We start from the raw sequence: 26,778 nt of genomic DNA, 5'->3' as shown, positions 1-26,778 counted from the left end.
AACCCGTCTCCTCTGGAAGGTGTTCATTGTGTGCTCACATGAAAAGTGACATAAATGCTTATCTGCACTCATCAAGACTCTCAGAAGTTTAGAGAGAAGTTCAGGTTCGCCTCAGGTGGGTGTAATGGTTTGACAGTTGGTTTCAGAAAATTACTGAAACTTCAGAGACACACACACACACACACACACACACACACACACACACACACACACACACACACACACACACACACACACACTTCCATTGTTGGAAAGGTTGTGAAGCTATTGGACCATCTGACAGGTACTTCCAAGCATACTGGCATCTTCACTCTTAGAGTATTGTGGTTCGGCGAGTCGTTCTCAGTGCTGTTGGCCATAATCCTGGTGGGATGCATAAATTCATGGTAGTGCACCTTCACTGAAGTTGCACCATGTATCAAGGAGTCCTCACAAAAAATCGTGGAAGACGCTGCTCATTATCCTCGTTTGTCTGATAGACGAACGTATTAAAGATCGCTTGCCGACATGTTTTGAGATTTATATAAAACACGGTACTTTGAATGATAATGTGTGGCTAATATGGCTTTTGCACAAAAAAGTTATTTTGTGGAAAACCTTAAAATATATTTTTTTTCTCACTCATTAAAATTCCAGAATCTATGAAAAGCACATTTTTAGTTTTTTCCAAAGTTTAATCAAGAGGTGTCGTGCATCACTAACGTCCATTCTCAGTGTGTGTGCAGTGAAGGTTTCCAGTTTCCACATCGCACTTGTGTAAGATGAAATGGACCTGGATCAGCTTGCAAACTATTTGTTATGTCACAAATCCTGTTCGTCAGCGCGCCTCTTAAAATTACACTTTAAATGAGCACAGAGTAACTTTATACACGCTCAGCAAAGCTCAAACATTCAACTGTAGGAACAAGAAGAAACCCCATTTTGAATGGGAGGGGACTTTACAGTATAATCCTGAAATGATTTCATCTTTTCACTTATCAACAGAAAAACAACCTTTGTGCCATAAAATCTGATCCTGTGCATGTAGCATCTGCCTTACACAGAACCCCTCCTTTATATCACCCATGTTTCTTTCTTATTTGTTGGCAACAGGCAAAACTTACCAGCAATTTCCTTTTAAAAACCTTTTGGAACAGTTGTTCAGCAGATGGCTGAGCTGGCTATCTGTTGTCAAGGTTTCCTTTTGATTATCATATTTTAGAGATATCGTTGCTTTTTTTTTTTTTTGCTTTTTTTTTTTTTTTCACCCGTTGTGCCTCTGTGTTCACCTGCTCCTTAAATCTTCACTTATAAAGACTTCCTACTCTATATGACGACTTGTGATGAATTTTGAAACCGTATGGCGGTGAGATTAACACTCTACAGGATCGTCTGCGCCCGCTGTCCTCGGTGCCGCTGCACCAGAGCAGCTTCAGACTGGTTAACGAGTGTTTTAAAAGAGTTATGGCGTTCCAGCTGCGGCTGTAATCGCACTGAAAGTCCTACAGCGTGTCCCTGTTCCTGGCTGCAGCGGCAGAGACTGCCCCTGGAAGCGATTCTCCTTGTATTCATGGTAGATCAGTCCCAGTCACTGACCTGAGTAATGGCGATGCTCAGCACTGTATTGTCCTCTGCCGCGTTGCCGTGGTGACAGAAGGAGAGGGTACCAGCATGCCAAAGAAAAGGTTCTGCGGAGAGTTGAGGAGTCACCGAATCTCTGACCTTTTCTGTCAGTGAGGCTCACTGCAACGCCATTTATAGACACGCACACACACACACACACACACACACACACACACACACACACACACACACGCACACACACAATGACAGACTGGCAGTACGAGAGGCTGTAGATTTGTGTGTTTTTGTTGAGTCACTCTCTCTGCGTCCCCCTTACCAGCTTTTCTTAGTCAACCATAAAATTCGGCTATTTTTTAGGTCAGTAGTGTCCCACACGTCTGCGGATCAAAATGAAATCCTTGTTGCTGCCATTCGAGGCTGCTGCCTCTGCGTCATGGCCCAAACCTACAGCCCTCCCTCTTCAGCTACTGGTCCAGCCTTTTATAAGTTGCACTGTGGTCCGTCATAGCCCAACACTTCCCAGAATACTGTCATGATGGAGTGACCTCTGTGCTCCGGAGCAGACTCCTGTCTCGCTGTGCGTCTTCTGACCTCATCTGAACTGAAAACTTGGATCTCAACAAACTGTTCACGCAGTGTGCTGCTCTGCTGTCCTTCCAGCTCTGCTTGTATCCAATGTTTTTCCTGACTTAAATAGACATCTGCTGGGCTTAATTTTTGTTTACTACTCTTGTATACATTATGCTTTGAACTACCCGAAAAATGAAGCCATTTAAAATCAGATTCTTTTTTCCCAGCACTCCAGTGTGTTGCAGCGCTGCTCTCCTTTACAGCAGCCCGTAGTGTGAGCCTCCCCCTGTGTATCCAAGTGCAAATTAGGGTGCACGTATGAGTGAGTTCATAGAGATGAGGTGCAATGAAAAAGTTCAAAGACGGTTCCTGTTGCACACAAATGGAGCGCAGCGCAGTGATGTGCATGGAGCCGGGGGAAGCTACAATATTCATGAGTCAGTATTCCACATTACATTGCTTGATGAACATTCGCATGTGTGTTACACTTGTTTCTTGTGACCGCTGGAATACGGTCATCTGTGATTTCAGCATGAACCTGAAACTTGAGCACAGAGCACACATCAAATTGTGTGACAAACCTTCGGAAAATAGAAAGACGTCACAGGGAGCCAGATCTGGTGAGATGGGTGGTGGAAGCGATGAGTTTGTTGTAGCGGGTGATAAACGAGCGCTCTTTTCAACTCGCTGTGAGCAGGCGAGTTGTCATGTTGGAGAACCCAGTTGCCGTCACGCCGCAGTTCGGGTCAGTTTGCACAGAATGTTTCCCCTCGGACACCTCTGAACGTCAAAGTAGAGCACAGTGTTGACGGTCTGACACCGGCCGATGGATTCACCATGCACAACCCTGGGAATGTCAAAGACATTCGCACCTGGTTGTGCTCCTGACTACACGTCTATTCTTTGGTCTTAAACAATGACGTTCTTCTGCTCTTGAAACACAAGTGCCACTCAAATAGCTCACCCGGCTCATTACTGCGGGCTTTCTGAAGCATTTCTACGATCCAAGTTGCCGATTTCCAGAGTTTGACGCAAAATATGTTGTGCGCTCCACGTCCAGGGTGAAATCACAAATGCACACGCAACAGTCGTCCCAAAAACTCAGGTACTGATGTGGATCAAGTGACGTAACTTGGAATACCCTCTCACGAAAGTTAGTGCTTCCCCTTCCCTCCGCACATCACTGTGCTTTGTTTGTGTGCAAGAGGAGTCGGTAGTTTTACTTATCATCAGTTAACATGACAAATGTCACCAGTGGCAGGCTTGGACTTGGATCTCCAGGATTTGGATCAAGTAAATCTGAAGGTCAGATCAGACTCTGTCAGCAGGTCTTCAATATTAAAGGATCCAGACGTCCCTAATTCCCAACAACTCAGCTTGTTTTCATTTTGAACTCGGGTAGAAATGTTGGTTGAGGGATTTAAGCTGGCTGTCAGCTGAGTACCATAAAGGATCATTCTGGTTTATTAAAAACATGTTTTAATAGTTTTGGCTGTCATTTTTATTGGCAATCATCAATCAAGACTGTGCTCACTAAGATACTTGTGGGACGAAGGCAACAATGCAAAGATGATCGCGCAGTTTTCAAACAAACTTCCAGGTTAGAAAAAATGAAAGCCAGTTATGAAGTTATGACCGAACACTGTTAGGAAACATCAATCACAACTTACCTGGTCATTCCACATTTTGGATGTCAACCTCCTGTTTTACCTCAAAATAAGTCGTTAGATGATCAGCCAGCTGGTCTGAGCACACATTTATTGCCCTGTCAGACTTCCTTTTAGTGATTGCATCCTGTTCCCAGGTGTCACTTTGCTGATTACCATGTTGTCATGCCAGAGTAATGACAGCATGATGAACTACAAAAATAAGACCTCCGCTGTAATAAACCAGAATTGCCAAAGGAAATAATTTTGCCTGTTCCTCCAGCACTCATATAATCAAGTAGTATTCTTCCACAAAATCTCTGAGGTCCCCACTCACTCCCATTGCATCTGTCACCATCCTTAATGTTCAATCTAATAACATGAAAACCTCAAAAAAAACAAAATCTCCTCTGTGTCTTTGACAGCCGCGCTTCGTCCTCGTAAACCCTGCGGGCTCTTGTCAGGAAAGCCCCCTTCATTCTCTCCACATTAAAAAAAAAAAAAAAATACTCTTTTTTTTTTTTTTTTTTTTTTTTTTCCCATCCCTCTGTCTGGACATCCCGGGGTTTAATGTGTAATCCCTGCCTCGGAGGCTGGCTGAGAGACCGAGCGGACGCCCGGAGTCCGCCGGGGCTGCGGCAGCTGCAACTTTTTCTTCTGCACATTAGACTCACAAATCGACCGTCGGACGGTTTCAGAGGCCTCGTGTGGGCGGGAGGCAGACACGAAATGAAGAAAACGGTTCAAACGTTAGGAAGCAACACAACGAAGTAATAGCACAGCACAGTACGCCTGAACCTGTTACTATTACTGAGGAACAGGGAGGATGTCGGCACAGTCGCTGTCGTGGGGCATCTCGTTATATAAAAGCAGTTTTTTAAGAGTAATGTTCTTGTAAAATGAATGAAACGCTGTTTTATTATCTTCAATGTCAATTTTTTTTTTAAATACAATTCACTCTTAAGTACAAGTTTCAGTCTCTCTCGACTTCTAATTATTCATTATGTTAAATGGGGAAAGGTGCAGTCATTTCTAAGATGTCCGGCGGAACAATTCATGTAAATCCATATTACTAATCTAGTATACAGATATTTGTGTTTGGCGATCGAGTAACCGCGGCTCCTTCTGCTTTTACACTCTGAGCAAGACTGTCAGACAAATTCCAGAACCTGAAGCGTTTCACTTTCCGACTCATTTATCTTCCATTCAGAGCCGGAGGAGTGTCGATCTTGTGAATTTCTGGCTCCAAGGATGTTCTGTTTAACCTCAGAAGTCAAACAGCCACGCCTGCGCTGTCAGGCCGACTAATCCTGTGATTTTTCTCTGTCTTCCTCAGAGTACGCCGAGAGCATCGGAGATGGGAAGAGTGACGAGTTCAAAGAGGCCGAGCGGAAGAGGATCATGGACCTCGTAGACAATTTCTAATCACACTCTTTCTCTCTGTCGCGCGCGCGCGCACACACACACACACACACACACACACACACACACACACACACACACACACACACACACACACACACACACACACACACACACACACACACACACACATGTTCTTACACGTGACACTGATGGACGCCTAGTCGGCTAAAAGGAATCCGTCGTTATAGATTTATATTCACTGCTTAAAGAAGTGACGCGGTTTTCCTTGTCACTTTTACCTTTACCTTGCTAGAGAAGGAAACAAATTAGAAGCCTTAATGAATTAAATTTTATCCATCTAATGACCGCAATCTGTATGTGTCTAGAGTATTGTTTCGTATCCAATGAAAACACTCGCTGTAGAAACAGTGGGAGTTGACTTTGGAGAGCAGAACGTTGTAGCTCGACTGAAACACACAGCCAACATGAGATGTACTCGTTGGTGTCGGACTCTGCGGGATAATTGAGATCTACAAACTCAATACAAGCGCACGCACGCACACACACACACACCAAGACACACACACACTTTACCTGCTTTGTTTGTTTTGAATTTAGGTGTAAGATATTTTCTAATAAAACATTTGGTAATAAAATCCTGATTAGATGTTTGGTTTGTTTAATTAATGTCACAGTTTAGGGGGAGAGATTGGTGCAACTTGCCGGTAACCGTCTGTGCGGAGGCATCTAATTATGCCTCCACTCGGTTACGGTTGCACTGAAGCAAACAGATGGAGACGAGCAAACCTATGTGTGCTGCCTCCTCGGCTGAATCCTCAGACGAGGCCGACCTGCTTCTTCTCGGTCTGTCTGAAGCCACCCACCCACGGACGGATCTCAGCAGCTTCCCGGAGCTCTCAGCCCACTGCTGTTTTTCTTTGTGCCGATGTTCACACACATCAGTGCGGAGGTGTATTACAGTAGAGCTGTACACACAAACAAAACCTACTGTATTATTCTTCCAGCCTTGTGCACCAGATTTCACTGTATCTTTGCTGTCTTTGAGCTCAGGAGAAAAACAGAAGCTATTCCAATTACTGGTGCATTTTTAGTGTGAGAGAGAACACAGATGAGTGCAGAGAAGAAACCAAAGACGCTGTTTTGCACCGACTCGTTTTGACCCACTTAAACTCCATTTGCCCTCTATTTTTAGTCTGATATGAATCTTTCTGCCATTTTCATAGCACACAGTTGTGTCAAACAAATTGTAGATAATGAGAGTTTTCTAAATCTATATATTAGATAATTTGTTTTTATCAGCGTACAGCCAACTTCATCATCGTGATAAGACTCATCCTCCGCTGTCAGAAATTAGTAGCAACTGGTGCAGCTCTCCATCTGATCCTTGACTTTCTAATCCGGGAAACGGGCTGTTTGCTAAAACTGAATCTAAAATGTATGTTGACGTAAACTGTTGATGTAAATTGGTCTTCGACTTTTAAAAGAGGGCAAAAAGTTTATTAATAGCACAGCGTTGGGAAGTAACTATTTACATGTAAAGGTAATTCAACTACAAAATAAATGTCACTGTAATCAGTTATTGAGAAAAAAATATGTAATTCAATTTGAGTAACTATTCAAAATGTCGGTGATTATAAAGTGGTTACATCTAAATGTAATGATTTTTGTTAAAAAGCGTATATCAAAAATATATTTATTCTGCTACTTTGCATCTTTTTGCCACTCAGGAATGTTTTCTGTCTGAGACGGCTTCATTTGAGGCTTGTTTTTGATTGGTTCTCTTCTTTGAATTTGCACCGCCTCTCATCTGCCAATCAAATCAACGTGCACTGCTTCTAATCTACGGCGCTCACGAAGGGTCACGGCGAGAGTTTTTGCGAAGGCTTTTTATATTGTGTTCGCTTGTGATATATTGTGCACAACCTCGCAACAATTTGAGTTCCCTCGCAATACTTTTCCTCTTCTTGCCTTCGGAGCGACATCGCTGTTTGCACTCAGCCTTGTCTTCGCTAATGTGAACACCTTTATTTTGCGTGTGTTATCTGTCTCCCGTCTTCTTCTATTAGTGTCTTGTCCGTGGCATGTTTCGGTGTTATGTATCACTCATTCAGTGCACCTCGTCCTCTCTGGATCCTTGACCACGATGCCAGGCAAGGAAGCAGCGGTGCTGAGAGGAAACGAGAGGTTACTGACAGCTGCCACATCTGCTGTCTCTCCTAAGTATCTTTACAAACTCTTAATGTCGCTCAGTAACAAGATGGGTAGAACGGCAGGGCGTCGTTTGCATACTGTATTGGCAGAGGAGGGCCGGCCCCATGCATCTCTTATCAGTGATTATGACTGCAGCGTGTTTAACAGCGGTTGTACAGCAATTTCACAGCCGAGGGGAGGGAGAATAATTGTATTTTCCGAATGACTGAGTGCAAACACTGTGTACCGCTGTGCTTTTGGGCTCATCTCTTTTCGTAGGGATTGAGAGGAGAAGGTATTCTGTTATTGAGAGCTGAGCACAGGAATTGATCAAGCGTGTACAACAGGCAACTTAAAGCTTTGATACATACAGGCCTCCACAACCTGAAACATAAGCTCAGCCGTAAATGTTCTTTCCATGTGTCGCTTACTGTGGAACTAAGAGGTACATGCAATGTTTTTAGCTCAGCAACATGGTTCTCTCAGTGGCAAAATTACAATTACAGTATTGTAGTTTCTGACCAAATACCTGAAAAACTGATGACCACTGTTTATTTATTAGCACGCATGATATGTTAATGCATTTTTGTGAAGCCCTTCCAGTAAGTACTCAAGCAAGAGGAGGAATATGTGCCACAGCTAATATGATAGCGTCCTCTATTTCAGTGGTTCTTAACTGGTCCACATTTTTCCTTTCAAATTAAGTCATGACCCAAACTTTTTGTATTATTCAAGCCACTTAAATTTCACAATTTCACTGGGGAATTTTCAAGAACCTACATTAAACTTCATGAAATACGAAATAAAAAGTCTTGACTTTTCTGAAACTAAACCAGAAGTCTGATTTATCTAATCTCAACCCTTTTTACAAATGCTAAAATGAGAGCTAATCTCTGAAGTATAATGGACCTTATTTTTGGCCGTTACTAACGTGATGACTCTGGTAGTGAACAGCCGCTGTACATGCGATGCGTCATGGGACACTTATGTCCACCAAAATAAAAACACACCAGCAGAAGTTTAGTTGGTCATCAAAACAAAAGTTTGAGGGTTTTATTTCCTCAGCTTTTTTGTTTGTTTGTTTGTGGTCACACTTACATCCTCGACCCACTCAAAATGGCCCTTCATCCCACTTTTTGGTGCTTGACCCACCAGTCGAGAACCACTCTTTTCATATAAAACACAGTTAGTAATTCTCCAATCAAACCTAATTCCAGTGTGATTAAGTGATTAGGGTCTGAAATTCTGAAAAGAAAGCACTATAAAAGCAGCATGATAGGGGGGGAACATGGCTCCCTCCTGTGAGCACCACCAGGTGAAATCAGTGCATATGTCAGGTGATTTGTCATATGCAGGTTCATACAGTGTAATGGCTTTGACAAGGGAAGAGGCAGACCTGGACAGGCTTTTTAACACTCAACCTCGTTAATGCCTGTAAAGGAAGAGACAGTGGGAAACATGAACCACCACAAAAGTTGGTATGATGACAATAATCACTGACTGGGCTTCAATTCGAATTGTAAGATTTCTTTAATTGTAGGAGGATTTTATTTTTGAGAGAAAAAAACGGGGAAGGAAACCACTTTTGTTTATTAGTTCATTTTTGGATCTTCTGGCACACTAAAACAAAAATTCCTTGCTGGTCAGTGGATTTGGTGTATCGGCAGACAGTAGCTGTGTTTGCAGCTAAACACTTGTCCTCTGCATCATCAACCTTGCCTTACATCCTCCACACACATAAAGCCACATCAGTCAAACTCATGGACTCAAAACTAAGCTGTTAATTGCTGCTGCAGTCCAACTGCCCGGCTGCACCAGCAGTCAGCACAGGGTCTGAGCTCAGCTGCTGTAGAGGTTGTTTCCTCCAAACTGGCCACTCTCACTCTCCACTGCGAAAACAACACTCGTTTCCCAGGATGGTTTTATTGAAGCCTGGCAAAATATTACTAATGCACATGCCCCAGTAAGTGTGGCCTAATGACACCCCAGGGGTAAACTGAGCACCATTTGGTCATCGTTATAAATGCATCACAGCCAGTGGTAGGAGTCAAATACCAAGTATAATGTCCTTTATTTTTCATTTCCACACCCTTTTCTCATGTAAAGTTGTAGAAGCAGTTACTTTTTCAGGGAAACAGTGTCTGAAAAAGAGCACATGTGCTTCTGGGACAATAGCTTTTAACAAAGCAGGCAACGGGACTCAGGTGATCCATTCAGCTGGTCTGTGGCTTAGTTAAAAAAAATAAGGGACACGTGTCTTCATCAGAAGAAAAAAATGGTAAAAAAAAAAAAAAAAAAACTTATTTCAAAGAACTCTAGATGATTGATTATGCCCACGTTCAGTGGTCTACAATTACCTATAATGCCCCCCCCCCAAAAAAAAAAAAAATCATAATTGGTTTAATAAGGCTACTGGAACAAAATGCAATTTAGGCAATAGTTACAGTTTTTGTCAGGGTGCAATGTTACTACATAGTGACCTTATTCTGGAGGGAGAACCATGTGGTTTGCTGTCGTGGGGTCTAAATAGCTTGCAGCTGAGGACACCATGTGTGACGTCTTGTATAAATATTAAAACTCCCTTATGTGAAGCAGTGGTTGGCTCACCATGTGAGACTGACACATCTAAAATACATATTAACCTGAATAATTCAAATCATTAAAAAAATAACATCACAATCCTGAGCTTGATTGAAATGTGACTGTGTGGATGTCCTCTCTTATAATCACAAAATACATTTTGTAGAAGCCTATATCTTTTTGTTATGCTCTGTAAAAAAATGAACATTTAAATTAACTTTAAGACATATTTATATTCAAATTAAAATACAATCATTTTAATGTATACATAATCATTTACACTAAACCAATCTCAGATTTAATGTCCAACATAGAGTCATAGATAGATTTATTTTGTCTAATCATTGACAGGAACATTTATTTTGAAAATATTGAGGCATTTAAGGCAGATTTCCGAAAAATATTTTTTTCCTTGAAATCAATGGGACACGGAGTAATTTTGCCGAACAAGGTGGACAAAATATCCGCTTGGCTAAGCTTTCCAATTCAGGAAAAGTGCTGAATTAAAGATTATACAACCACTTACATGCATTACATAAAGTTCACTAGCCCATACCATAGTGTGATGTCATTGGAAATTGTATCTTCCACTGGTTAATATATGACTAACACTGAGGCTGTATTTCAGCACCATGGACAGCGACACAGAGCAGCCATCTACGCTGTGTCGCTGTCCATGGTGCTGTCCACTGTACAGTGTGCTGAATGTTGTAGCAAACACCCACTGCATCACAGTAAGAGGGTTCTGGTCTGCAGACTGGACTACATCACAGGAAACGGCTCTGTTGGTCCTCATTTAGATTCAGACTTCCCACTCTGAAGAGCTGCAGATAGCCTGCTGGTTGGGGATCGATCGGATCCAACAGGGGTTAGCTGCATGGCATTAAAAGCTGGAACAAAACTGGGTCCACTGCAGACACTCATTGAATCTAGTTTTCTGTTATCACAACAAGTTATGTTGTTATAATCTTTTTTTTCTGGCCTGATTCTCAATGTGTACACTGGCAAATAAATGTGTAGCCCGAAAGCATTAGCTGTGATCAGCAAATCCTGAAAGATTACAGAAAAGTGTAGAAAACTTAGTTACGACTCAATAAGTAATAGTTAAAGTAAAATAAACATTTTGAGTTAACACTCAGAAACACTCAGCTAATGCCATCAAATGTAGTAGCCTATCATCATTTAAATGAATCCTGATTGGCTCAAAAATGTCATCACATTCCTATGATTGAGCGCCCTAATTGTTTTAATTGATTTATATACATATATATATAGACTGTATGTCAGGATTTTTAATCCACAGCCTACTTACTTTAGCTAATGACGGAGATCGCATGCTCGTAGAAAAACACAGCTCACAATATTCTTATAATATTTAGTTAACATGAGCAAAACTCAAGAAAAAAAACCGAACGTTTTAGGCTGTTGAATCTTGTAATGGTCTCGTGACTCTTCATAAATGCACATTTTCGTGATGAAAATTTTGACGTCGTTAAGTTTGCAGTTAAAAAGTGTGCTTTTTTTCCCTTTTAAATACCACTGCTCTTATGATTGATATTCCCCACTGCAAGCCGCATCACTTCCCATTTGGGAAAGTCTGCCTCCGCCGCATGTAGAGCCGAGTGGACGGAAGCAGAGCCTCAGTCAGTCAGTCAGTCGGTGTGCTGGCGTTGAAGGAGGCTGCGGCGACTTCTTCCTCTCGTTATTTCTCGCAGGTACCTCGCGCCCTTCCTCACGAAAAACACCTGGATTGAAAAAAAAAAAGAAGCAAAAAATAAACAAACAAACAAACCTCTTTTTCGACGCGCACTTCATCCGATGTGAATGCGAAAGCTGGCAAAGGAGAGCAAAAAAAATAAAACAGAAGAGAGATGGGAGCGTTCAGGGTGCTGCTGGGGAGTTTACATTACATGGGACTCTACATGCAACTTAGTGTCTCCACACGGCAAGCTGGACACGGCGAGATAAAGAACCACATCTCTGGGAACGGTAGGTGTGAGACTGCTTGTCTTTTAATGGGGGGGTGGGAGGGGGGGGTGGGGAGGGCATCAAACGGGCTGTGGAGAGGTTGGCATAGGTGATGCCATCTGCTCACAGGCAGAGGAGGAATTCAACAAAGAGCAGAGCAGAGCGCGCCGGCTGGAGAGTCTGCTGCTGAATAAATGCCCAACGCCAATGTGTGTTTTCTATGGTTGTGTTGTGGATACTCAAAGTGCCCGTGCTTCTTTTTGTCATGCATATAATGAAAAAAAATAGTTGAAGTCTGTGCAGTGTGCGCCAACCTATCATCCAGTCAAGGTTTGTAATTGCAATTTGGACCATTTCAAGTCTTTAAGGCTGAAATCTGGTTCATGTGAGACGCGTTTTGAGTGAGTTGTGTTCCTGTGATTTTTATCGCGACCCAGTGCTCATCATGACCGACGGGGTTGTGTTTGCTCTGAGAGCTGCAGCTGTTCACCAGTGCTCCTCATCCTCCTCTCTCCTGATCGGCGGGAGCTTCATCCGGCCGGAGCAGAGGTGATGTCAGCTGATGGATGGAGGTTATTCTCCTGTAGCATCCCAATGATACTGAAGAACCTTTCCTCCGGTTCAGACCCCTCATCCCCCCCCCCCCCACTCCTCTGTAACCAGGAGCTTCCCTAAATGGACTCCAATGTTTACACTCGGTTACGTCATACAGTCTAACACCCGCCTGAGTGTGTGTTTGTGGTGCCTGGTGACTGTGGCTCAGGCCTGCCGGCTTCCACAGGTGTCACTCTGCCACCGGCTTGGCAGATGAGCTGGCAGCGCTAAGTTTGAGTGGGTTGGAGGAAAGGAAGTGAAGAGGAGAAGGAAAAATTGGACTCCTGTTGCACCGGTAAAGGTCCTCCTTTGTCAAACCTCCAAAATACGCCTTAGTTATATTCAGCCTCAAAGTGTGGTCACGGGGTAGATGAGATTCCCATTCTCTTTAAGCGACACGCTAATTTGTGTGTGTGAGATGAGTTTGTCAGCTTCGATCGCGTTTGTGCCCACAGAAAGTAAAACTTAACAGCGAGCTGAGATTTGTGAGAACAAAAATTTGGGGGGAGCAAATTTGACTTCTTCACTTAGTTGCTGAGAGTTAGATGAGAAGACTTTTATGTCTGTCCATAAAATATGAAGCTACCACCAGGAGATTGTTAGCTCAACTGATATACTGCATGCAGTGGTGTAACAAACTAAACAGCTCTGAGCTTTGACTTCGTCTCCTCATCTTGCTTTTGTGAACAGAGCGAACGTAAAGTGTCTTTTCCATAAATGTGCCTGCTTGTTAGACGGCCTTCATCTCAAAGATCGAGCGAAAGACGAGGGGCATTGAGTTCACGGCATGAGTGACTCTCTCTTGCCCTTTATTTGTATTTGTATGTGCAGCGTTGGCAGAGGGAGAGATGTCTTACAGTCCAATCATAGTTGAATGGTTCCCAGAGAATATTGATTTTTAGTTGAACTGTCCACCCCTGTTGCAGCGGACGTGGCTCAGATATGTTGAACGTGATAACAGGTGGTCATGTATGGAGGGGAGATACAATCCTTTTCCAGAGTTGTCCCTTAACTTCTGGTGAATGATATTTGACCCCTTTGCTAGTCAATACTATGACCGGTTTTGGTCCGATATTCACAGACAGCCGATGTTCATTCAGCCTGTTGTTCGGCATCGGTGTGTCGTGAAGTTTAAGGTTTCTGTCTGTACCAGCAGACATCTGAACATGTTGAACGGTTTGTGGTCACCGCATTGGGTTGACTCATCAGTGTCCGTCCTGGTCTAAAGTCCAGGCTGCATTTCCATATACCCTCCATAGATATTTCCCTCTTTGTCGTGACATCATGTGAAACGATTTCTCTGCATTCTCGTTTTAAAATATTTAGTTTCCGTGTGGATCAATATGAATAATGTCTCTTGGCAGGTTGGCGCATCAGTAACATAAGGAGTCTGAATGTGCTCTCAAACTGAATAATGTGCTTGTGGGAAGAGATATTTTCGAACAGTGGGTGTGTGGGATTTTTATGGAAATGAGCGTGTGCAGATACACTTGTTTTTGTTTTGTCCTGAGGGTAGAATGAGAGAGAAAAGAGGAGGGCAACATGTGATTTAAAACTCCTGCAGATGCAAGTATATAACTAGATTCATATAGTCTAACTCCTAATTGAAATACTAAATGGCCTTGTATTGTAATAATTAGTGAAGCACGGTGTAGAATACTGCGGTATATAGAGTTTTATATTAGGGTTTTTGGATCGATTGCTTGCATAATGATTTGCAGGGTGGGAGTGATGTGAACTCAGTTAACACCTTTATATTTGCAATGTAAATTGCCTTTTTTGGGGGCATGACATCCATAGTTATGAGGTAAATTCACAGCGAAGGCTACAGCACTCTGAGTCATATCAAACAAATGACACGACGGGGTCAACTGATGGAAATTGAGAGGCCCTCATTTGATTTTCTGATCCTATACAGTAATTTTGGCTCATAGTGGCGATTTCTGAGCCCCTAATTCATCCTCCTCTTCCTCCGCTGTCACCGCACCAGCTGACAGAGAAGATCGAGGCCAAAGAAAAAGACAAATAAAAGAATCTGAAGAAAAACACTTTGGAAATGTTTCCTCAGTTTCTATAGCGTTCCAATCTGTGTCTGCCCAGACGCTATTTTAGTCATTGATACTTTTCAATTAACTCCTAATTAGGAGCAAGTGAGGCGATTATTCCAGCCAATCAATTGCCTTAATTAATCAGTGAAGGGTAAATGAGCCATTTGGCTAATAAGATGCTCAAGGTTTCCAAAGGAAAAAAAAAAAACAGTTGTAATGAGACAACAATGGCAATCCTCACAAATGTTTTTTTTTGCTTGATGTTTAACAATACCAGAACCCTCCATTTATCAACTTATCCCAGTTTCTTCTAGGGTCCCATTGTAATATTGGTAGTCAGTACCAATATCATATAAAATCCCTAACTTTTAATACCAATGTTGATACCACAGCAAAAAAATTTAACCAACGAATTGAGTGTTTCAATGTTAAGTCTTTTATTTTGAAAATAACATTTAAGTGACAGACAGTAGTAGGATGGTGGCAAAAAAAATAAAAATAAGTAATCAACATTTGTTATTCTGGCATCACATTTTCTACAGCAGTGCCCAGCAGGAAGAAACAATAAAACAATATTGCAAATAATAAATAGCCTAGGTGTAAAAAAATAATATGAAATAATATTAACATCACCAAAACAGTGGCATGTAGCATTCAACTATTTAAACCTAAAAATGGTGTTATAAAACTCAACTTGTTATGGCGGTATTTATGGTACCATTACATACACAGGTAAACATGTTATGTAAAGGAAGAAGACCACAGACATGGTTCTACTATCAACTTAAAGTCTGGGATTGGCAGATAACCTTTTCATAAAAATGCACCACACTCGAGTACAAACAGCTGACTGGCGATGTCTGCACGGTAGCTACTCCTGATGTTATGAGCTTTTTGTTTGGGTTTGAATTAGCCTGTGAATGTCATCTGCAGAGGATTGCTACAACATAAGGAGCTGTCTAACTTCAGGTAGAATAAAATTTCAGGATGTGAAAATTGTGACTGAAGACACGTTAACATTAAACTGAGACTCTCTTAGTTTAGGTTCTGTTGATTCTAATGTGTATTACAATCTTTGAGCTGCTCAGATGTGTTTTTCGTCCTTTCGTTGGAAATGCTTTCGGACATCGTTTGCATTGTGGATTTTGTCCCCTGGAACTTGTCACTTATTGATCACAAAATATATCCATGCACATGTAAAAAAAAAAAAAAAAATTCCCATAAGCTGCAGCACACCTGTTGCTCCACCTGCACTTGCCTCCACCTTTCCACATGTTGTTGTTACCTTGCGTTCTGTCAGCTCCTTTAGTGCCATAGGAAATCAGTTCAGAGTTTTGGTACCAATCGGTTTTCGTAACATCCCTAGTTTCCTCGGCATCAATGTAAAGCGTATTATTTGCCTCCTCTTGCTGCACTGAAGAATATTTGTGCCTGGGAGCCTTCACTCGGGGCCAGTTGTGTATCTTTACCCTGTTTTGACCTCCATCCCCAGAGAAACTTGCACCGTCCTGATTCCCATTATTAGATTGTATTTGAACCATTTTTTTCTCCAATTCAACAAGTGAATCGCTCACCACTCAGTGAAGACAGATTCCTTTATGTTGCCTTCAAAGGCTTCAGGCATGGCTGCTCCTCCACACTACGACAGTATTGGAGAAGAATATAGGAGATGTGAGTGTGAGTATAAAGCCGGGTCGGGCACAGATGCAGCCGCAACCTGCGACACTTAAGCCTCCTTTACAACTCCGTCTTTCCCAAGTTAAATGCCCTTTTTCTAATGTTGTATGATAAATGTAATGGAGAGGAAAATGGGACTTCCACTAAAAGCAAACTGGAGCAGGGAGGCAATGACATCACACTACTGTTAGACTATTAAAAATTTAACAGTGGCCAATGCAGTCTCACTGGCAAACATTCAGCAGCAGCTTGTGGGGTTTACTCGTGTCTTCTGGAGAATCAGGCACCAAATGTCCCCGTCTGCTCGTCGTCACAGTTCACATGTGATGGCGGTGAACTGACATGACTTTGGGATTCCACACAGCATCACAGCGGTGAGCACAGAAGAACAACTGTCATGAAAACATCAGTCAGGTGTACTGATGTACTGGTACAAATATAGAAAACTCTGTTAACTGGGTCAACTAATACGGGCACGGATCCAGGAGGCTCTGAAGAAACACTGCGTTGTGTTAGCCTTTTCTAAAATAATGACACAAACAACTGCTTCGTGTCGTCAGAGAAGACTTTGTAACATTATTAAGCTACAATGACTGAAAAGCAAAATCCTACGGAAAATAAGAGCAACTGTTGGTTCAGTCTGTTCGAGTCGGAAGAGAGTCAAACATTCAAGTCTAAACTTGTGACAATTTCTTCGCCCTCTGTGGATGTTAAAAAAAAAAAAGCTTCTTTTTGTTTTTTAAGTGCCTTGGCCCTATTTTTTGGTAGTATTCAGTTGCTGGTTCAGACCTTTTCACATTAATTGCATTGCAACCCTGACCCTATAATTATAACAACATAATGAACAAATTTTGATAAAGTATTCAAGCTATCTGTAAACAGTTACCACCCACAACTCCACTTTGAGTACATGGAGAATAGTTCTGGAGCTCAGATCAGTGATGGCTGTTGGAGAAACAGTAATCAATTAAGAATCTCATTGTAATCTTCTGTCAGAGTTAGTTACTATGACGAAATAGCAACAGATAAATGGCAGTAAGCCTGAAGGAGGTGGGCATGTAGAGTCTGGTGTCTCTGCTCAGAAACATTATTTTGGCAATTCACCCTCAGGAAGTCACTGCAGCTGGCCAAGGAGTAGCCAGCCACATTTCCTCCAGTAAAACCACAATTCTAACACTTCAGTTTGCCCTGAATCCAAGTCGTTATGCTAAGTTAAGTGAATCAGTTGCTTCAGATTTTGGATGCTGCTTTTTTAACTCGAGAGCCAATAGACACATTCCTTTTTAGTTATACAATACATTTACTCTTAGCGCAGCCATTCATGCTGACTTGGTCTCGGCCTTTGATTCAGATATGGCTCCAAAATATAATGCTCTCTTCCTTGGTCTATGCTCCACTTTTCCACCAAATTTCATAAAAGTTGGGCCAGTAGTTTTGTCATAATCCTGCTGACAAACAGACAAATAAACAAACACTGAAAACACAACTTCCTTGGCGGATTGAATGAAAATGACAGGTTGTTGCATCCCCTGATGTAAGCCTCTATTTATTCTAAACCTCTATTTAATTATACTGTGAAAAGTCAATAGACGTTCAGTTTGCCTTCATGTTCTGTCTGATGCGTGTTGTCGCCTAATTTCTTTCTGACTTAAATTCCCTCTGTCTGTTTCCCACTGTGAGCGACTGTGCTGCTCAGAAAGAGACATAAAAATAGAAGAAGAAGGAGAGTGTCAGAACAAACAGGAAGGACGGCCGAGGAGAGAGGGACAGGATGACAGTTTTAAAGCTTGTTGGCGCTCAGCGGTAGGTAGAGCCGATGTATTTGGGTCCTGACCTCAGTATATACTACTCACTGAGAAGACAAGTGCTGGAGGGCAGCCTGGGATAAACTACACAAAGGAGAGACATTATTACTGTAGCTGCACCTTCCCTCTACACAACACTCAGCTTGGTTTTCTCAGGACTTAGAAATCAATCGTTTGCACGTCTCCTGGCTTTGTCTGCATATCCTTTCATGAGCAAAGTGTACTCAGAGCTATTATCCCTGACATTTTCACATTAATGGGTGTTGATTTTGCTGCTCTCGGCCTTTCACTGTTGTGATTCAAGCTACATCGTCATGATAGCTGTTAAAGTTCAAGCATTGTCACAGGATAGTGGAAATTTCTTTTTGAATAATGAAATAAAATGGGACATGGATTCATGTGTTTGATTTGACGGAAAGGAAATATCTTTTAACAGGGAAATCCTGGAAGCTGAGAAAGAAGAAGCTCTGATGGTGTTCTTGGACTCTGATATGACTCATCACATTTTGCATTTTAGCTTGTTGCCATTTGTTTCCGAATGGCAAGCCACTGGGGGGGCCCGAGAACAAAATGTACCTGCTGAGCCGTTGTTTGGTTAAAGTCAGGAATATGACATTTTTGACACATGGGCCCTGACAATGTATCTATTTTGGAATAAGTGAAGAAGTCATACTATATATATATAACCAAATGTTAAATTTTTTTATTAAGGCCCTCATCATTTCAGCCGATCCACTCTGCAGCACATCTCTTTGCAAATTTCAGTTGAATAAAATATCACAAAACAACTGACCATGAGGCCCCTAAAAGATTGGGCCCTGGGCAATTGCATATGTATACTTGATAATCCAGTTTTGCTTATTAATCTCAGAAAGAATAATTCATATTTTGTCGTTTCTTTTAAAGCCGAGAAACTGTTTATGATTGTACCATCAAAGGCCTACGTTTATGGGACAAACTTGGAGAAAACCGGTTTAGAGATGCTTTGAAGAGACCTCGGCACAGTGTCTTTACGACTCTCCACTGCCGGGTGCAAAAGTTGAAAATGCTGCACATACTGGTAGTAATTTTTTAACTTCTTTAAATATAAAATTTTAAAAGTCTGAGGCTGAGTCTTCATCCCTCAGGCTCTCTCTTGCATTATTTATATGTGCGGGGTGCAAGATTTGGATTGAAACTGCTTTTGTTTCGCTGCTTGTCATCCTTTCTTATTTCCATGCAAAGCAAAACAAAACAAATCAAGGACACAGTGGCGTTTCTTAGCTTTTTTATTTTATTTTGTAAGCACAGATAAATTCAAATTCAAAGGATGAATAGAGCGTGCCCAGTGAATGAAAACTTCACCGCAGCCATTTTCCAGTTTTTCCGTAGCCGCGGTCAGGGAGGCAACACTGACTTACTGTATCCGACAAAAGAAGCCGATTTATCAGTTTAACCTGTGAAGAAACATGGCAGCAGGTCAGGTGTTGTGCTCATTGCTTGGCAATCTAGACTCAGATCCTCCATGTCCTCCATCATTCTTACCTCTTCCTTCCTTCCCTCCCCTTCGCCTATCACTGCTCGCTCTGTTGTGTGTAATAAACTCTGAATCCTCTCCTCTCCCTTCCCCCTCGATCAGAAAACTCCTCAAAATCGGCACAAACAAGCTGCAGGGTCAGCTGGCAGTCAAGGACTCTCCCTCTGTCTTTCTCCACAAGTGCCGTCTGCCACACTCGTCCTTCGCTCTCTTGCAAAATACCTTACTGGTTTGTGTGTGTGTGTGTGTGTGTGGGGGGGGGGGGGGGTTACTTTAGAGGAGAAATGATTGCAGGTAGCTTTGAGTGGGGCGATCCAAAGCTACACTTTCTCTGAGGTGTCCTTCCATGACTGAAACTCATCTCCGGGACACATCGTGTGCGCGTGCATGATGTGTGTGAAGCTCTGTGGCGAGATGATAAAGGCGGCTTTGAGACGGATGATACAAACCCTCTCTTTTCTGTGTGTATGTGTGTGTGTCTTTGAATTAGTGTGTCCACTGTGCGACTCGTGTGTGTGTGTGTGTGTGTGTGTGTGTGTGTGTGTGTGTGTGTGTGTGTGTGTGTGTGCGCGCGCGCACCAAAAGATGGCGAGGGGGATAAAGTATTCCCTCTATTGCACTCAGCATGATGATGTTGTGAAGAAGTGCTTGGCTGTGAAGACTTGTCTGAGAGAGTGTTGCTTATCTTCCATTAGACACATTACTGCCAATGTTGCCATCAAAGTGGAAAGACAGACACACGCACACGCACGCGCACACACACACACACACACACACACACACACACACACACACACACACACACACACACACACACACACACACATTCAGAGAGGGAGAAATACACACACTTCTCCTGGGGAGGCACTTGGCAGGATTCATCTGTTGGCAGTCTCACTGAGGGAGGAAAGAGGAGGAGGAGGAGGAGGAAGACAGGCGAAGAGAGGAACGTGATGTATCCATGGTCCAGGATCAGTCATTTGCAGCCTGAACGAGCTCCTCAGCCTCCAGCAGGCTGCCACATAATTTGGTGAAGTATCATTGTTCCCTGGAGAGCCTCTCGGACTTCTTTTTTCAGACTTTGTAAATTTCTGTAAACTACATGTTACTTTGACGTTGATTGCTAATGACTATAATGTGCTATATATAGTGCTATTAAAAGCAAGAGTGCTACTGTAAAGCACTGTGACATCACACAAAGCCTCGTCTCAACGGGCAATCTGAGAACTGAACAAAAATTCAAAGTCACATTATTTTTGCACAGAGTAAAATAGAGTACATTTGGTCAAAATAGCTCTCAAAGGAAAAGAGGTTGGAGACCCCTGATGAAAGGAAAGAGGCGTTAAGGTGCTGTGCCGTCATGTGATTTGGGATTCTGGAACCTTTACTCTGCTACAACAATCTGAACTCAAAGCTCCACTCAGTTGCCGTTTTCCAGTGAGTTTCAGATGCATCTCACTGTCTTTCTGTAGCACGCCATCATTTTTAAAACCTCTTTTTGCTGGAATGTCTTTTAAATAACAGGTCAGCAGGAAACATACAAAAGTCAGGTGGCAAGCCGTAACCGATCAAATCTTCCTGCAACAGTTACCATAACCACCGATCACCGGCTACAAATGAGAAGTGTGCTCTGGTCAGTCAATTACGCAATCTCTCGCTGCCTTAGTATGTGTGATTCATTCAGTTCTATTTCAAAATTGTAGCTTACTGTGGCGGCGCAGTGGTTAGCATCATCGCCTCACAGGAAAAAGGTTCAAATCCGTGCCTGGGCCTTTCTGTGTGGAGTTTGCATGTTTTCCCTGTGCCAGCTTCCTCCCACCGTCCAAAAACATGCACCTCAGGTTAATTGGTGATTCTGCAAATTGCCCTTAGGTGTGAACGGGCTTTGTTCACGTCTGTCTCTATGTGTTGGCCCTGTGATGGACTGGCAACCTGTCCAGGGTAACCTGCCTTCACCCAAAGTGAGCTGGGATAGGCTCCAGCCCCCCCACCCCTCCCCCTGTGACCCTGTCCAGGATAAAGTGGGTATAGATAATGGATGGATGGAAAGGTTACTTTCATTGTTTCACACACCCATCCTCTTCCCTAACCTACCAATTCCTCACCATGGCAACCGTCTCTTCACGCTCTGAACAAAGTCAACCCTGCTGTCCTATATGCAGTGATATCACGGCCCTGTGTCAGTCCTTTCAAACCGACCCATCACGTAATCAGCAGGCGGCGTCCCATGACTTCAACCGTATGGGGGGGGGGGACTGACTTTGAAGATTGCTTTAATGTGTTTGCTTCTCACACTGCCTTTCATGTGGCTGATATGGAAGCGAGCATTTACATTTTGATGATTTTCTGAAGCACTGTTCCAAGAGTAGCATGAAAAGGTCACATTGCTGCACTCGCAGTCGTTCATGCCTTCAGTTTGTAGGGCGCAGCATTTTGTTTCTGAACCCCTTTAGCCCTGCGAGCCCCACCAATGAGCTCCGGCCCGCTGGAGCTTCATTTCAACGGTTCCAGAGATGTCAGGCTGAATTTTGGAAAGCGTGAAAAAAAATATTGGTTTTAAGTAACAAAATGAGACATAACTTAAGTTCCCCACTGATACTTGCATTACAGCAGTAAGACACACTTGACGTTAGCCTTAGCTTGGTAAATGGCATCTCTCTTGGTCGGGTCTTGCAACATTTCTGTCAAACTTCTAACTTGCCACACATAACAATCAATCAATTGTTAAAAATGAATAGAACGCACAGTGTACCTTTGTGTATATGCTAATAGTTTATCATTAGCATGGGCCCCAGCCAGCGAGCTAATACAGACATCTGCCTGACAACAACTCGAAGGAATTTCTGTTGCTGTGTTTGTCAAAAAGTTTTTTTTATTGAAGTTAGTTACCTTATAGGTAACTAGCAAACAACTGTAACTCCATCCCGTTAAGTTACACGCTTCATCTTGTGGTGCTACTGGGTACGACAGCAAATCTATTCATTTCCTGAAAGTTACACACACCTCACTCTCACCCTAGGTGTTATCGGTTAGTATATTTTAAACAATTATTATTACAATAATTATTTCCGAAAAGGTCGCAGCAGCATAACATACACAATTTAAAGGCATGCATAAACACATTCTGTATTCACTGCAACAATTCTATCAGTCACCCATCAGCTCTTTTGCAAATTAAAATCTGTTTATTAGACCTCAAAGTTAATTCATATTACTTTTGAACCTGCTGTTGCTCTCTCTCGCGTACCAAATATCACACTAGCACAGAGGTCCTGTCATGTCTAAAATAACACTGGTGATCCGACCTCTCTAACAAAGTCCACACAAGTAACGTAGGCAGAGTGAGCACACAAATGTATAAAAAGGAAAATGTCTCATTATATAGACACCTATGCAGCATATTGGTGCTTTAAGATTGTGGCTTAAAACACTTCTGTCACGCCATTTTGCTAAACATATCTGTAAAAGCCTTCAGGGCATGCTTTTACTATATAAACAGAAAGCTTGAATATCTGTATGACAGCCACAGATATTAAAGTTGACTTTTTTTTATAGCCAGATGTTTGGCATAGACACTCCAGCATCCACATAAAGAAGTCACAGGACTCATTATGTGTTACTGCACAAATAACAGAAAGTTCAAACATAAAAAAAAAAAAAGCAAGCAGCAAGAAATGCCATTTATTTTGCCCTCCCTTGTGAAGTATAAACACACAAGCAGCACGCACATAAACACAGCATACTCAATTATGTGTGCTGCCCGTAGCCATTTTCCGACAGGGTTATCCATTACAACGTTTCTGCAGTGGCCAGGCCTAATTACACCTCTGTGGAGAGCCTCTCTCCGACACAGCCGCCGTGAATGTATACGGACACAGACAAGGTGTGCTCTTTGTGTGCGATTGTGTCCTGTGAATGACTCAACAGCCAGTGGTTGGTTTTGCAATTACCCAAACTTGAGCCAAATTAACTGCCATACACGTGTAGTTGTTCAAAGTATTGTTTGGAGTCCACACACACACACACACACACACACACACACACACACACACACACACACACACACACACACATTGACAGGCTGACTTTGATTGAATTCAATCGTGCTCTCTCTCTCCCTCCTTTAGCCGGCTGCCAGTGATTCACATATTCTGTCTTTCATGTCCGACTAATAGGCTGTTGGCCGTCTTTGAGGCCTTGCATGGTATTTACAAAGGGCTGCTGAGTTGGACAGCTTGATACCTGTGGGCACACTAATACCATCACAGTCAGCTTGGTGTGGCGGACGTGCTTAAGAGTCAATGTATTTCCTCAGTGTGGTTTGTAACGGTTGGTCACGTGGCAGAATGCAGCTGCAGCCCAGAGCGTCCGGCAGAATTTGTTACAAACATTTGTTACATTTGTTACAAACATATTAAGTAGTATATAATAAATAAATAATATGCTTCCATTTCATTAATTAATCCAGCATTTCTTTTCCATTTAGACCATAAAGTGTTAACTCCTGCTAGTTTTTTCTGATGGAAACCAAAGATATTTCATTGGACATCATTCAGGGAATTTGTAAGTAGTGAATGTTTGACACTTTTGTTTGATAATCATGAATAAAACACTTGTCTAAATTGTTGATTGATTTTCCATCAAATGTCTAGGTATTTCTGCCATAGGCTAATCATCAAAAGCTTCTTATGACAAACTGCTCTTTGTGCTTTTTTGTTTAAATTTGTGTTTCAATTCTGTAGGTTCTCTGCTATTACTCTTTTGAGGTTATATAAGTGTTAAAACAATAATTTGAATTGAATTAGATCTGATTTCTTGCGTCACTAGCAACGCGACACAAAATGACAACATCATTTTCAGAGAGACAGAGTGAGCAGAATCTATGCTGCCACTAGCAGAGTGTATCAGAGAGTGAAGATTTTGGCACTAAAGGGGACAACGAGAACAACAGTCCATTGACAGATGCCAAAATAAACTGTCTGCTGGCCATTTGCTTCTGTGTTGGAAAGCTGTGTCATCAGCGTAGCTACGCATACGTTGTTACCACAGCAGTTCACGCAGACAGCAAATCCGATCTGCTCTCTTGCATGTAACAGTGCGGACGGTCTGTCCTAAAGATCTGATTTGAGAAACAAATCCAATTTGCCTGCGATCTGACCAAAAGTATGACCTCCTGAACTCTGTGTCACCATTAAGAAAGGTCTGTTATGGCTATAGACGCACCTGTCCTTATCTGGAAATGTTGAACATTTTATGGGGCAGCATTAACTGGACCTGAAAGCAGAGAAACTCCGAGATGGATTTGCTACACCTTTACACTTGTCACTCTGTCTCTCCTCGATTGAGTCTGAAAACAAAAATTACTGTTGATGATCAAATCGGTCTTCTGAGCTTTGACCAGCATCAGACCTGTGCTAAACTAAACTAAATGCCTCTTCTCCTTCTCATCAAGTCCTGGCAAGAGGGCAAATGTAAAGTAGATATTTTTCTTGCGTGGTTCCTACAGAACATTGACAGTTTGCTCTACAGAGAATGAGCAGCAAAGCAACTTAATGCCGAAGGGAGTCTCGCACATTTCACAGCTGAGACATGCTGAGGACAATCTGCCACAGCAGAGAGGCTGTGGATGAGGCCGCTCAGAGCTGTGTTTAGCTGTCCCCGGGTGGATTTCAGTCTGCATCTGGCTGTGCAGCTCAGAGAGGTCCAGTTTGACCAGAGAGGATGCAGCTCGATATTGGAGCTCCATTGCCCTAAACATGATACACTATCAATGTTGAGAGCATGCTGCATATCCCACTGAATTGCTACTTCAGAGATGCTTTAACCATTAAACTGCTCAGTGCTGAAGCTGCAACTCCAGACAAGGGATTAGTGATGAGAATATGTTGCATAGCAAATCACCTTTAGGCTGGAGGGGTGCTTTGCTCGGAGATGATGGTTCAGAGCAGCACATTTAGACTCAGACATTTCCTCGTTTCCTCTCCCAGGATTCTCGGCTTCGCTTGTTTTCACTGCGGTCTTCCGCATCGGCCGTTATGCCTTCATTTTCAGTTAAATGTCTTCAGGATCTTAAAACAGTGTGGGAGTATTTTTTGCATGAGAGAAGTAGTTTTAAAATTAATGGCATTAACATCATCACAGGCTAGAAAATGCCATTTATGCCCTTGTTGCAGCATCCTCCATCATCCTCTAGAGTGTTTATAGAACTGTTCAGCATAACTGTTCACTGTATTGACTTTTTACAGCCTACATACACAGGTATGATTAACAATGATTCAACTTGATTAACATATGTAACTACGTACATGCTTATTTGAATTGAAACCGTGATCTTTTCTGAAACCTAACCAAGTAGTTTTGGTGCGTAAATTTAACCAGATTATTAACCACATATTTCTTACATGTTACCGGCTGGAGGTCCGGTACGCCTGTCACTTGTACTCTGGAATGGCCGCTTTGGAAAATTTGCTATTTTTTTTATTTCAGTATAAAGATATGTTTGTCTTACAGTAGGTGCATAAAACACATATACAGTATGCTGCTTTGGGAATAGACCTATTTTGTTGTTTTGGTATCAACACCTGTTGTGTGTGGTGTTTGTGGAAAATTTACATATCTGGATCCAGGTGCTAATTACAAACTAAATTCTCTGTAGAAACCCGATCTGCATCTTTCTATGGACATGAAAGGTGTCATATAAGGTCTGTACAACACATGTGGATGCAATGCATCAGACTCTGATGTTTTCTACTCTATGAGTCCAGATCTGAAAGTGAGACAGATTTAAACCCATGTGTGAGCAGTGATGGATCATTTTGGTGTTATGGTCTTATATTAGTAGTATTGGTCACAATCATCATCACAATCCATAATAATGGCACTGAAGCTTTGCTACTATTATTAATACTCACCATCTTGAAATACTAAAAAGAAGTGAGATAGGGCAAAAAAGCAATCAGACAGCCATACAGGTTTAAAAAAAAAAAACTGCCTGGTGAGCCAAAAAGTTTGAAAGTGAACAAAAGAAAGACAATTTCCTGGTTCATTATTTTATAGATGCATGTGCTTAGTTTTCCTTTGCAGAAAATAAGTATTGCTTATGTCTGGCTAAACTGTTAACTTGTTTAATATCTGTCAGACCATTTGACTGCTGTAACTGCTGTAATTTTATAACTGGAAATGTGTTGAAGTGAAGTTTCTCTGCTCCCAGATATTAGCAAGTACTTTAGTGGGAA

At 42.2% G+C, this 26,778-nt stretch overlaps 2 protein-coding genes across 2 annotated transcripts in view; both read left to right on the top strand.

Moving 5' to 3' along the window:
* Positions 1 to 5,806, top strand: part of ctnnbl1 (catenin, beta like 1) — a 50,967-nt gene extending 45,161 nt beyond the window's left edge. The window contains exon 16 of the mRNA XM_069141260.1: positions 5,116 to 5,806. Coding sequence (XP_068997361.1) covers positions 5,116 to 5,204 — 89 coding nt within the window. The 3' untranslated portion in view covers positions 5,205 to 5,806. The remainder of the gene's footprint in view (positions 1 to 5,115) is intronic.
* Positions 5,807 to 11,580: 5,774 nt separating this feature from the next.
* Positions 11,581 to 26,778, top strand: part of vstm2l (V-set and transmembrane domain containing 2 like) — a 45,816-nt gene continuing 30,618 nt past the window's right edge. Inside the window, exon 1 of the mRNA XM_069140861.1 lies at positions 11,581 to 11,924. Within this exon, the coding sequence (XP_068996962.1) occupies positions 11,807 to 11,924 (118 nt within the window). The 5' untranslated portion in view covers positions 11,581 to 11,806. The remainder of the gene's footprint in view (positions 11,925 to 26,778) is intronic.

This window comes from Embiotoca jacksoni, unplaced genomic scaffold, assembly GCF_022577435.1.
Source record: "Embiotoca jacksoni isolate LCO1_2020_lvr unplaced genomic scaffold, fEmbJac1.0.p SCAF_9, whole genome shotgun sequence".
NCBI classification, from domain to species: Eukaryota; Metazoa; Chordata; class Actinopteri; family Embiotocidae; genus Embiotoca; species Embiotoca jacksoni.
This window is presented reverse-complemented; position numbering and strand designations above follow the sequence as displayed.